General features: G+C 46.3%; 1 protein-coding gene across 6 annotated transcripts in view; it reads right to left on the bottom strand.

The window, feature by feature from the left end:
• Window positions 1-10,060, bottom strand: part of LOC105473577 (glucagon like peptide 2 receptor) — a 76,504-nt gene extending 66,444 nt beyond the window's left edge. For 4 of the 6 annotated variants that reach the window (XR_982327.3, XR_982328.3, XR_011615371.1 and 1 more), the window contains exons 1-2: window positions 9,230-10,056; window positions 1,645-1,732 (exon numbers count right to left, since the gene is read on the bottom strand). Coding sequence is in view for 3 of the 6 variants with exons in the window: in XM_011727403.3 (XP_011725705.2) it covers window positions 1,645-1,732; window positions 9,230-9,418 (277 nt within the window). In the remaining 3 variants the exon portion in view is untranslated. Of the gene's footprint in view, window positions 1-1,644; window positions 1,733-9,229 lie in introns of all 6 variants that reach the window. The other 2 variants (XM_071082344.1, XM_024790238.2) reach the window with 2 other exon arrangements.
• Window positions 10,061-12,732: the final 2,672 nt, after the last annotated feature.

Below are 12,732 nucleotides of genomic sequence, written 5' to 3'. Positions count from 1 at the left end.
TCCTTGGTCACACAGATCCAATACAAGTACTGTATAGTCATCTCTCTCCATTTGAGCACTAATTCAATGATCATTATTAGATATTTGGACCATCTCAGGGGGTGATTTACCCTGGTGTTTGGCAACAGGAAGCAACAATCTTAAAAGTCTGCATTATGGGCTTCCCGGAATCAAATGGAAGTATTTCAGACTAGGTCCCAAACTTCTCATATTGCAAGCTCCTGACATCCCGGAAGCTGAGCACCATTCCCCACCACCTGCTCCCTATTAGGCTAAAATGGCCAGGTTTCCAGATCACGAGGTCAGGGGATCAAGACCATCCTAGCCAACATGGTGAAACCCCATCTCTACTAAAAATACAAAAATTAGCTGGGTGTGGTGGCGTGTGCCTGTAATCCCAGCTACTCGGGAGGGTGAGGCAGGAGAATCGCTTGAACCCGGGAGTCGGAGGTTGCAGTCAGCTGAGATCACGCCACCACACTCTAGCTGGGTGACAGAGCGATACTCTGTCTCAAAAAAAAAAAAAAAAAAAAAAAAAAAAAGGCCAGGTTCCTGGCACTGAAACCCGAGAAACACCATGGTGTTATGAGCTGCCTTGGGACACTGTATCGACCTGGCTGCCAGGTGTCAGCACCTGGTAAGGCAGTGCTCACCTGAGCTGTGCATGGCATGGCTCTGGATGAAGGCCTGCCTTACCTTGACCTCAGAAAGCAGCGTTCTCCAAAACGAGAGGTGGTTCCTGCAGCTGACCTCAAGGCTTGACTACAACCTGCCTGGACCCATGAGGTCTTCAGAGGGAGCTGACAAGGGCTTAAAGCCTGGGACTGCCTTTGGGTGAAGAAAAAGGGAGAGTTCACAGTGTCCTGTCAATCTCAAGGCCTCTGAATTAAATGATCTGAAAGAAGCCAGAGCTGGGGATTGTCCTCAGTGAGCTCAGAGGCAATGGGCCAAGATAATTTCTTCTTTTTTTCTTTTGGAGATGGGCATGGCGCACGTGGCTGCACCCAAAGAGTCAGCCTGCAGACAACTATTACATATTTGCTAGAATGTTCTGAACTTAGTGTCACCTTGGATAAGAGAAATGTTACTCTTCAGATTTAGTTAACTCCCTGGGAGATGGGGCACCCCCCACCCCCATTCCTTTAACAGATTCTCAGGCTAATATACGACAGCTAAACATATCATGTGATCGGGTGATGAGTGTGCCATGGCAGATGGCTTTTATCAAAGATGGTCACATCCACATACATCTGGTTTCATATGTTTCCTTACAATGGGGCATGGGGTCTGTGTTTCTGCTCCTTTAGCCAGGGTAGAGCTTTGTAGCTGTCTGACCAGTTGAACATGGCCGAAGTGATCTTGTATGACTTTCAAGGCCAAGGCATGAAAGTCTTTGGTTAGGCAGGCCCTTAAGACCCCACCATCATGCTGTATGGAAGCCCTGGTCAAGTGTAGAGGCCATGGGAGTCTTCCAGCTAAACTCCAGACATTACAGAGCAGAAACAAGCCATCCCCAGTGTGCCCTGTCTGAATTCTTCACCCACAGAAACCATGAGAGGTAATAAATGACTGGTTCCTGTTTTGAACCACTAAGCTTTGGGACCATTTGTTACACAGCCACGGATAACTAATACACATGCTTACCAGAAGGTTCCTTGAGTAAGTCTCTCAGACACGCCTGTTTGTACTGAGCCCACTTCCGAGTCGTTTCCTCAAGGAGGGATCCTGTAACCTGAGCAAACAAAAACATGGTCACCCCCAGTGACCAAGTACAGATGTGGCCTTGTTGTCACTTCACACCATGATTCTCCAACCTTCCCACTGAAGTGCCCACAATGGCCCACAGCAAAGAAACAGCCTTTCTTCGGCATCTTATGTTCTATCTTAAGAGTACATATAAATTTTGCATTCACTCCATAATCTAATCCTATTGGCTTTAATACAAATATGAAAACAATTTAAAAACCTTTAAGTGAAGTTGACATTTCAAGAGTACACAATATTCTTATCCTAAACTTTTGCATCCTCCCACATGAATAGTTGCACGCTTCTGAGACTATGTAGATTCCAAAGAGAGACGCATCACACTAAGATGCAACAGTGTGACAGAAGGGCCAGATAATTGCTGGAACCTGCATCACCCAGGTATCTGCAGGTCCCAAGTCAAAGGTTCTGAGTAGACAGATTCTCTGCTCTGGAGGTGACCATGATTTTTTCTGCTCAGATTATAGGATCTTTTCTTTTCTTTTTCTTTTTCTTAGACGGAGTCTCAATCTGTCACCAGGCTGGAGTGCAGTGGTGCGATCTTGACTCACTGCAACCTCTGCCCCCTGGGTTCAAGCGATTCTCCTGCCTCAGCCTCCCCGAGTAGTTGGGACTACAGGTGTACACCACCATGCTCAGCTAATTTTTTTCATATTTTTAGTAGAGATGGGGTTTCACCATGTTGGCCAGGATGGGCTCGATCTCCTGACCTCGTGATCTGCCCGCCTCAGACTCCCAAAGTGCTGGGATTACAGGCATGAGCCACCGCACCCGGCACAGATCTATTTTTGAGAAGTCAGTTTGGAAGTGGGTTCAGTACAAAGAGAAGTGTCTGAGAGACTTACTCAAGCTACTGAGGACTTGGGATTTTTTTCCTTTCTAACGTTGACTATTTCATACCATTGAATCTTGGAAATACAGCACGTTTTGGGCTTTCCAGATGACTGGGCTGTGTCACAGCTTCTACTTGTGTACCTGGACTTTTTATTTCACTTTTATTTATTTACTTTTTTGAGACAGGGTCTCCTCACTCTGTTGCCTAGGCTGGAGTGTGGTAGGACAATCTCGGCTCACTGCAACCCCTGCCTCCCAGGCTCAAGTGATCCTTGCATCTCAGCATCCTGAGTAGCTGGGACTACAGGCACACGCCACCATGCTTGGCTAATTTTTGTTGTTGTTATTGTTGTTGTTTAGATGGAGTCTCCCTCTGTCGCCCAGGCTGAAGTGCAGTGGCGTGATCTCGGCTCACTGCCACCTCCGCCTCCTGGGTTCAAGGGATTCTCCTGCCTCACCTCCTGAGTAGGTGAAATTACAGGCATGCACCACCACACTCGGCTAATTTTTGTATTTTTAGTAGAGACAGGGTTTCACCATGTTGGTCAGGCTGGTCTCGAACTCCTGACCTTGTGATCTGCCCTCCTCAGCCTCCCAAAGTGCTGGGATTACAGGCGTGAGCCACCGTGCCTGGCCCTAATTTTTGTATTTTTTGTAGAGATAGGATTTCGCTGGTCTCAAATTCCTGGGCTCAAATGATCCTCCTGCCTTGGCCTCTCAAAGGCCACCATGCCTGGCCTTCGTTTGATTTTCAAAAGGACTTTCTCTTCTGTTGTTCATCAGGCACCTATTGTGGGCCAGGCCTTGTGTTAAGGAGGAATTAGGATACAGAGATGAGGGAGACAGAGCCCCCGCCCTAAAAAGGACTTAGAATCTGCTCCAGAGATGAAAGCTATATAACTGGCTGGCATACAAGGCCAAGGGCATTCTGGTCTGTCGTCCTTGGCTTCCCTACGAGCTTCTGCCCTGTGTGGCTCAGTTCTCTCCATTACAAACCTGAAACGGGGAGTCATCCAGGGCAATTTCCTTTCCCTTGTCCAGGTTCCATCGACCCCACCTCCTTAAAGTCTCTCCTGTCCAACCCTGTCTTTCCTTTCCTCCTCTGGCCTGGGGCCACCATCCACCCTCCACACTGCTCCACAGTGACAGGAGAACAGGACAGAGCTGAGTACAGGGCTCTCCTGCCTACAGTCTTTTACTTAAGGCCTGTGGCCTCAGGATTTAGCCTCTCAGCCATCCTTGTCCCAAGTCGTGCTCCTTCATGACCTCTCATCCTTGCACTTCCCACTGGCACTCGCTTCTGCCCTCATTTTCACCTGGTGAACTCCTATTCATCCTTCAAAGCCCAACTCAAGCCCAGAGACCCTTGGCCATACTTAACCACCTGTCTCCCTGAGTCTTGAGCTTGTCACCCTTCCCCTGCATGACCCATCCCTATGGCCCATCACACCGCAGTGTCATTGGTGGGCCACTTATCCATCTTCCTCCCTACTGCATAAGCTCCTTGAGGACTGAGATGTGTCTTTCATCTCTGAATACAAGCCCCCAGCACAGGGCGGGAGTTAATGCTCTTGCTGTCCATTTTCAGAGGCTCAGTTGTGGGATGGAGGATGAGGAAGGGTTCAATAAATGATCTGGGCTAAGATCGCCCAGTTAATCAGTTGGCTTTAAGGTTTTCTCTCTTCTCACAAGGGGCAACAAACTCAAATGCTTTCTAGGGCCAGGTAGACTTAGGGTTATCCCAAAAGAATGAGGTAGGACTGGTATACCAGTAGGGAGTGCAGCAACAATCACACAGCCAACTTTTTGAAGAAGAGCTAGTGTGGTCATTAGACCAGCAGTTCCCAAACTTATTGACTCAGTAATTTTTCCACAGCACTTCTAGGCCAAAAGATGTATCTAAAGCCCCACTCATTAAGTAAGTCAGTCCAAACAACTTAATAAATATTTATGCCTTAACAGCTTAGTGCCTGCTGTGCATTGCACAACTTCTCAAGCTTTAGGATCAGATCGGATGCCACCACCTTTATTTCCTGTTCCACACTGATTTTTGTGCACTACTTGGTTTTTAATCACAGGACCTGTGGAAAATCCAGCTTTGCAAAGAAACAACATCATCAAAAGGGAGGAGGTGAGATCTAATATTAACACCATGAATACCTTGAGCTAGTAGTTTGCACAGTGTCTGGAAAATGCTACATATCACTGTACTTCCTTTGAAAAATTAAAGTATCTCATAGCACCCCTGTGAGTTCACAGTGGTGCCCTCGGGTATACAAGCACACAGTTTGAGAACCATGCAATTATCCAATAAGTAATAATAATGGTACAATAATTGGCATTTATCCCTTGATTTCAGTTTCCTATGAGTTTGGAATCTCTATTAATATATCTCTCTGAGTTATGGCCCAAGAGGAAGCATGTAAGTTATTAACATATTGTTTAAAGATGTAAACATCTTTAATGGCACCGTAACTGACTCTAAATCATTTTTACAAATTTAGCAGATGAGTTGCCAAACAAATAATTAGCCTCTAGAATCCTTCAGGTCATCAATGTAAGATCCACTGGGGGACACAGTACTATTTATGGCCCCAGGGACCTCCCCGGGACCTGATTAAGGAAGAGACAATAAAATCAGTCTCTGGTGTAATGTTCCCCTATCCTCCATTCTTTGCCATGGCCAATAGCCATAACCAAAAGCAGAAAAACAAACTAAAACTAAAATGTACGGAATTTTGTCAGTCTAGGGGAGCTGGACAAACTCAGACTGTCTTCCCAGTCCTTGCCCTAAAGACATAAAAAACACAAGAGGTACATCCAAGTTCAATCACAGCCAGATTCCCAAAGTCATGAGGAAAGAAGATATACGGGTGATTTTTTTTTCCAACTGGAAAAGTCCAGCTTGACCTTGATTTCTCTTCCCTTGCATAGGCAACCAGCATCAGCAACGAACTTGGCCATAAGGGATTGAGGAAAAGGAAAGAGAAATCCTTGTACTGACTCTCTTTAAATAAATCTGTTTTTCTTTGTTAGAGAAGGAATACACTTCACTGTAGATGAAATAGAAGTCACAGCTCTGCAAAAAGGGGAGAAGGTGGAATTATCATCTCATTACTCAGAAATTATCATCTACTTCCAGATTCTTCTTTCTGTACACATTCATTCTTTCTTTTGTATTGTAACTTCAAAGGGAATAATATTGTTTCAAAGCCTTTTATGTTTCATTAGAAGACCCATATCGTGAATATATTTCCATTTCAAGAAATAAATGATAAATGAAGTAAAGCATCCTTTTAACAGCTGCATAATATTCTATGAAAAAAATGTGATATAATTTAGTTTTTAAATCCTCTAGCATTGAATGTCTTTGTTGTTTTAAGATGTTTACTGATATAAATGATGCTGTAATTAAAATCCTCATAGTTGAACATTTGAGAGCACATCTTTATTTTCTTAGAAATTCTTTGAATTTGAATTTCTGGGTCACAGAATACACATAGTTTTAAAGGTTTTTGATTGTCAAACTGTCTACCCTCGCCAAAAAATAATTAAAAAATTTAAATATACACCATTTTACCCTCCTGCCATCCATGTATAAAAGGGCCACAATGTACTTCTCAAAAATCCTTAGTTTATGTTTTTGATGCCAAAGCAACTGCTAAATAAATGAGTGTGGGAGAGGATGGCGTGGGGATAACACTACTTCCCTGCTTGAATTTAGAAACTAAACTATCCCTGAGAATTTCTCATTAAGTGAATTTTTTGAAGACTTCCTGCCAAAACACACACCACAGTCATTTATATTCCATGCAGGGAAAGAGGCTATGAGCAGAATTCATCATCAAAGTCTTCCCAAAGCCTTGTAATATAAACATCTAGAAAAGGAATACGGGGGTTAAGATGGAGAACCAAGAGTAAGGCTATCAGAATTACAGACACACCCAGAGGACAGCCAGCCAGAAAGGCTCTGAAAACGCAGACTGGGTGGCAGAGAGTGGAAGCAGACGCTGCCAGCGGGCATGTTACTGATTATAAAAATACCAGAGTGAAAGGGCCAAGGTGTGGCTTTCTCAGCCTGGTAAGCCGGCCTGAGGCTCTGCAGATTCCGTTTTCTAACATAAATATTCATACATCAACAACTCCCAAGAACGCTACAGAAGAAAACATACAGGGCTTCAAACACCCCGGGTAGGCACAGTGCTTAGGAGCTACAGCATCGAAGGCAACCATTTAACTCCTCTGAAGCTTCATTTGCCCATCTGTAAAAGGGGCTCAGTAATAACACGCGTCTCAGAGGCTTGTGTTGAGGATTAAGTAAGATGAGGTGTGAGGAAGCATATTATGATAATATCCCGAGTGCTGTCTCAGGGCTTGGCATGTGGTCAGCCATTGTTCACATTTGTGAACAAAACTACACGATAAGCTGGGTGCGCTCACTCAGTGTTGATATGAGATATCCAGAGAATGGAAGCAAGGATGAAGGTTCTGAATCAAGTCTCCCACCAGTGGCCCCACCACTAACAGACTGAAGTCCTGGGACCAGAGGCAGGCCAGGGCCACCTGCCTTAAGGATGTTCTGGTCACTAGGGGAGAGGCTGCCATGATGGCAAGAATTCCATGAAACCATTCATTGGGCTCACATTTACAATCCATGAGGGCTGGAAAGCAGCCTCTAGGGGATCCCGGATGTAGGAAATCTGGCAGGGGTTATCTGTGTCTGTAGCCCCAGGCTTGCAGCAAAGAAAGCCTGAGGTGAACCCTCATGAGACCTGGTACCACAGCCTGCCCTACATGGGTGCTGGAGGGGTTTAGAATTCCAAGACCATGAACAGGGACTCACCCTGCCTATGGAACAAAGGAGGAAGACAGCCATTCCTTTTTTAAGACAGATCCTCACTCTACTGCCCTGGCTGGAGTGCAATGATGTGATCTCGGCTCACTGCAACCTCCACCTCCTGGTTCAAGCAATTCTCCTGCCTCAGCCTCCCGAGTAGCTAGCATGACAGGCACATACCACCACGCCCAGCTAATTTTTGCATTTTTTAGTAGAGATGGGGTTTCACCATGTTGGCCAGGCTGGACTTGAACTCCTGACCTCGTGATCTGCCTGCCTCAGCCTCCCAAAGTGCTGGAGTTACAGGCGTGAGCTACCGTGCCCGGCCTGAGCCATTCCTTAGGCTACTTTCTTTACTCAGACGAGTGGAACTGGGGTTCCTTCCCGTCATCCTTTTATACTGCCCATAGCCCGGTATCCAAATGGAAACTTGGAAAGAGGACGAAGGTCTAATCTTCTTGGATAGAATAAAGCAAGCTACCAGCATGCCCAACTATAGAGGATAAATACATTACAACAAATCCTTAAAGCCCTTAAATATCATACCATGGATCTACATCTACTGACATGGAAGAATGTTGCTCAACTTCTCCGAGACTCAGTTTACTCATCTGTAAAAGGGGATTAACAAGAGAACCTCCGACTACAGGGTTGCTGAGAACACAGAAGGAGATAATATGAGGAATGGAGGGCACCTGGCACTCAACCCAGTGCAGAGCAAGTGCTCCATAATGTCAGTTGTGTTATTAGTGTATTTTGTTATGAAGAAAGCAGATTACAAAATAATATTTACAGTATGTGCCTGTGTTTTTTTTTTTTTTTTGAAAAAAAAAAAAAAAAAGAAAAGAAAAAACTGTATGGAGACCTGGTACGGCAGCTCACGCCTGTAATCGCAGCACTTTGGGAGGCCAAGGCGGGTAGATCAATTGAGGTCAGGAGTTCGAGACCAGCCTGGCCAACCCCGTCTCTACTAAAATACAAAAATTAGCCAGGTGGTGATGGGTGACTGTAATCCCAGCTACTCAGGAGGCTGAGGCAGGAAAATCACTTGAACCTGGGAGGTGGGGGTTGCAGTCAGTCAAGATTGCACCACTGCACTCCAGCCTGGGCAACAGAGCGAGACCGCATCTCAAAAAACAAACAAAAAAAAAACTGTCCATAAACGATGGTAGAAAAATGTCTGCAAGTATAAGCCCCCAAATGTGAATGAGGGTGATCTCTAGCTGTTGGAAGTAGAGTGATTTGTAGTTTTCATTTCACTTCTTTGAATCATATTTTAAAAAAAAACAATTAGCATTCTATATTTTTGTAATGGAAAGGAAAAAGGAAACGGAAGGGAAAGGAAAGAAAAGGAAAAGGAAAAGGAAAGGAAAGGAAAAAGAAAAATGGATTTGCTCAACCTAAATACTCAAACCTGGGAGAATACTGAAGACAAACAAGGATATATGTGGCAATTGTAAATGCTATTTGCAGAATTCACATTGACGCGGGGAAATGCTTATAATATGATGCGGGGTGTCGGGGGGGACCAGGATACAATGTGTTTTATACTACCTAATACCAGCTGTTGTAAAAAAAAAAAAAAAAAAGCATAGAGAAAATATTTGAGGACAATATGCCAAATATGAACAGTGATTTTGAATGCTAGGATTATGGTGGCTCATTATATTCTTAATACTGTTTTCTCTTTTCCAGATTGCTTACATGAGGCCTAAATTGCTTCTTTAAAAAAAAAAAATCAGGAAACACACACAACCGATAATAATAATAACAATAATAATGAACTGCTCTTACTTGCTTGATGGAAACCAGCAGGACCAGGGTGAGGAAGGGCCTCCCAGGGGCCCAGAGAGAGCACTTCCTGTGGAAGGAGAGAGGACTGGTCCCCCAGGGAGCAGGGATGCCCATGGGCAGCTCGGGGACGCCAGGCAGGAGTCCCGCGCTTCCTCTCCCAGGCCCTGCCCTGCTTGATCCCAGCTTCATCTTCCTCGTGCACCTTCACAAGTGAGGGTACATCTCTCTAGCAGTCCAAGATGCACGGCAGGCTGTCTCCTCTTGCATTCCTCCTGGTCCAGAGAGGAAATGTTTGCACAAATCCTCTCCACGCCGTGCCGAGAGTGTCTGAGGCGGTCGAGAGCAATCTACAAAGTCTTCAGAGTTCCTCCTCAGCCCTGGCTCATCCCCCGCCCCTACCCCCCCAAAAGCAGGGAGATTTTTCCCAGACCTTCCCTAAGTCAGCTGTGCTTTCTGGGACTTCCTCGACAGGCCAAGGGGAAAGAACAAGACGGTCAGCGGGCTCCACCCTGAAGGTTCTGCTCAATGCACAAGGCTGGGCTGAGACAGGCTGGGGTCTGAGCCGCAGAGGAATGCCTGGTAGAAGGCGATGGGCCTCAAGCCAGTTTAGAGGCAGGTGTCTTTTTGAGGCGGGGTATTTCTTTCTAGAGCATTAAGCTTGTCCAGGCTGGGCTGAGACTAACCACAAAGGCAGAATCTCCTTGGGTCCTGTTTATGCAGAGACTACAGGAGAGATGGTTGCTCAGCTCAGGAGAGTACAGCTCCCAACCCAGGCCGTGAAGCAAAAACCCAATCAGCGGCTTACGTTATGCCTACACAATAGCAAAACAACGTGTTGAAAAGTCCAACATTCACTCGTCTTAAATGCCTACTTGTTCTAAGCACACGTGGCTCAGCCCACCTGACGACCCTTTTATGGAATTGATGATAGATCCAGCACAGGTGTATGCTCTCCCCGCAACTCGCATTGGCAACATCTTTTAATCCACCATCTTATTTCACTCAGCCTGATAATAACCCCGTGAGGATACGATGAGCTCTTCATCTGACAGCTGAGAAACATTGAGGCTCAGAGAGGTTGGATGGCTTGCCCAAAGCCACACAGCAAGTAATAGGCAGGTCTTCTGACCAGACGTGCCTGAGCAGAGCTACTTGGGAAGGTACCCTGTCCTGCCCCTGCCCTCTCCAGTGAGTTCTTAGCAGGCTCATCGCCGTGCCTCCAAAAGGCTCTGCTTGGAACTTCTTACCCCACCTCTCCCAGGCCAGCTCCCAGCGTCCCAAATTGGAGGCCCAGGTGGAAGGTATCTTGATTGGATGGAACAGTGAGTTAGCAAGAGGCAAGAAGAACGTGTTTTCACTTCGTTTTGGGTTTTGGTTTTGTTTTATTTTTTCCTTCCCTCTTCAAGTCAAACATAGGGACTCCTCCTGGGTAACTTTTCAACTGAATGAATTCTGAACAGTTGGGAAAAGCAGCCGTGCTTTTCTTAATAGAAATCCCTAGAAATCTTAAAAGCTCCATGTGGCAAGATTTTAGACCTTAACAATGAAATGCTCAACTAGAACAAAGGCCCTAGAAGTGGACTCAGAGTGGTGTCACCTCTGGAATCGATGCGGTCATCTCTCTGGGACGGCAGAGAGACCCAGAGGGAGAAAGTACCCAAGGGATGGACTTTGGTTATTGAATGTGGCTGCAACTCTGTTCTGTGAGTGCTCATGAAAGATCATCTTCCAAGATGCATGCTGGAAGATGGTCTGTCTTGCAAGAAAATACCTGCTTTGCAAGAATATTCTGTCTCATCTCTTGCAACTTTTTCTCAAAAACATCCTTTATTTCTGAAAGGATGAAGGTTGGGGGCCACACGTGACTTCCCCACCCATTGGGCGGGTGCCCTCTAGCGATGAAACGTGGTAAGGCCTCTTCCCTCGAGACTGGGGACCCCACCAGGCCAGTGAGAGAGCAGGACACAGGTGCTCAGACTTGGCCAGCGGCAAAGTATAGATGGAGTGATATTAACTCAGTATCACTGTTTAGCCCAGGCACATAGATTCCAGATTCTGTCTGGGGGTATTCAGGAGGTGTCTAACACATCATCAAGAGCCTGTGTGTTTTCAGGATGCTCTGCAGAATCTTCTGCCCTCACTCCTTCATCAGTGTCCTCTGCCCAAGGAGCTCCCTAAAAATCTTCAGCGTCACTGCTCCTGCCAGTGCCCCCTTCAGTGAGGGCCTGAGAGATGGTGCCCAGGGTTCTGTCTTCTAGGATGTGAGGCCCCTGGCCTCAGAACTCTGCACCCAAGTGGGATGCATGCCGCCCTCCCCATTCTGCACAGCACCTCAGCCCTGAGGCAGCCTGCCTGTACCTCGCATCACCCAGGGTCCCTGGAACCAGCATCTGTTTTCTGTAGTCCTTCTCTACATAGAACTGAACAAGAAACAGGCCTGTGAGGTCCTCAGGATTCCCTGATTCCAGAATCCAACACTGAGGACCCTGCTCCACGCAAAAGGCAAGGGTGAGGCTGTCTCACCAAGACAGCCACCCAAACAGCCCCTGGTCTTCCATCAAAATCAGCACCCTCCACAGCAGCCAAAAGGTGGAAGCAACGCAGGTGTCTGAATAGATGAAAAAAATGTGATTTGATAAACACAGGGAATATTATTCTGCCTTGAAAAAGGAAGGACATTCTGACACATGCTACGACATGCATGAAGCTTGAGGACATGATGCTGAGTGAAGTAAGCAAGTCACAGAGGGATGGACACTGTATGATCCACTTACAGGAGGCACCTAGAGCAGTCAAATTAATAGAGACAGAGAGAAGAATGGTGGCTGCCAAGTCAGGGAGGAAGGGCAATGGGAGTTATGTGACGGGTACAGATGATGAAAGATGAAAAGAGTTCTGGAGGTGGATGGTGGTGATAGTTGCACAACACTGTGAGCGTAGTTAATGCCACTAAACTTTGCACTTAAAAGTGGTTGAGATGCCAGCCTGACCAACATGGTAAAAACCCATCTCTACTAAAAATACAAAAATTAGCCAGGCATGGTGGCACATGCCTGTAATCCCAGCTACTCGAGAGGGTGAGGCAGGAGAATCGCTTGAACTCCGGAGGCAGTTGCAGTGAGCCAAGATCACGCCACTGCACCCCAGCCTGGGCAACAGAGCGAGACTCCACATAAAAAAAAAAAGATTGAGATGGTCCAGTGTGTTGGCTCATGCCTGTAATTCCAGCACTCTGGGAGGCAGAGGCGGGTGGATCACCTGAGGTCAGGAGTTCGAGAACAGCCTGGCCAACATGGTGAAACCCCGTCTCTACTAAAAATACAAAAATTAGCCGAGCATGGTGGTGGGCGCCTGTAATTCCAGCTACTTGGGAGGCTGAGGTAGGAGAATCACTTGAACTCAGGAAGTGGAGGTTGCAGTGAGCCAAGATCGTGCCACTGCACTCCAGCCTGGGCAACAGAATGAAACGCTGTCTCAAAAAGAGAAAAAAAAATGGTTGAGAT

Source organism: Macaca nemestrina, chromosome 17, assembly GCF_043159975.1.
Source record: "Macaca nemestrina isolate mMacNem1 chromosome 17, mMacNem.hap1, whole genome shotgun sequence".
Lineage (NCBI taxonomy): Eukaryota > Metazoa > Chordata > Mammalia > Primates > Cercopithecidae > Macaca > Macaca nemestrina.
Note: the sequence above shows the minus strand (reverse complement) of the source record. Positions and strands in the feature narration are given on the sequence as shown.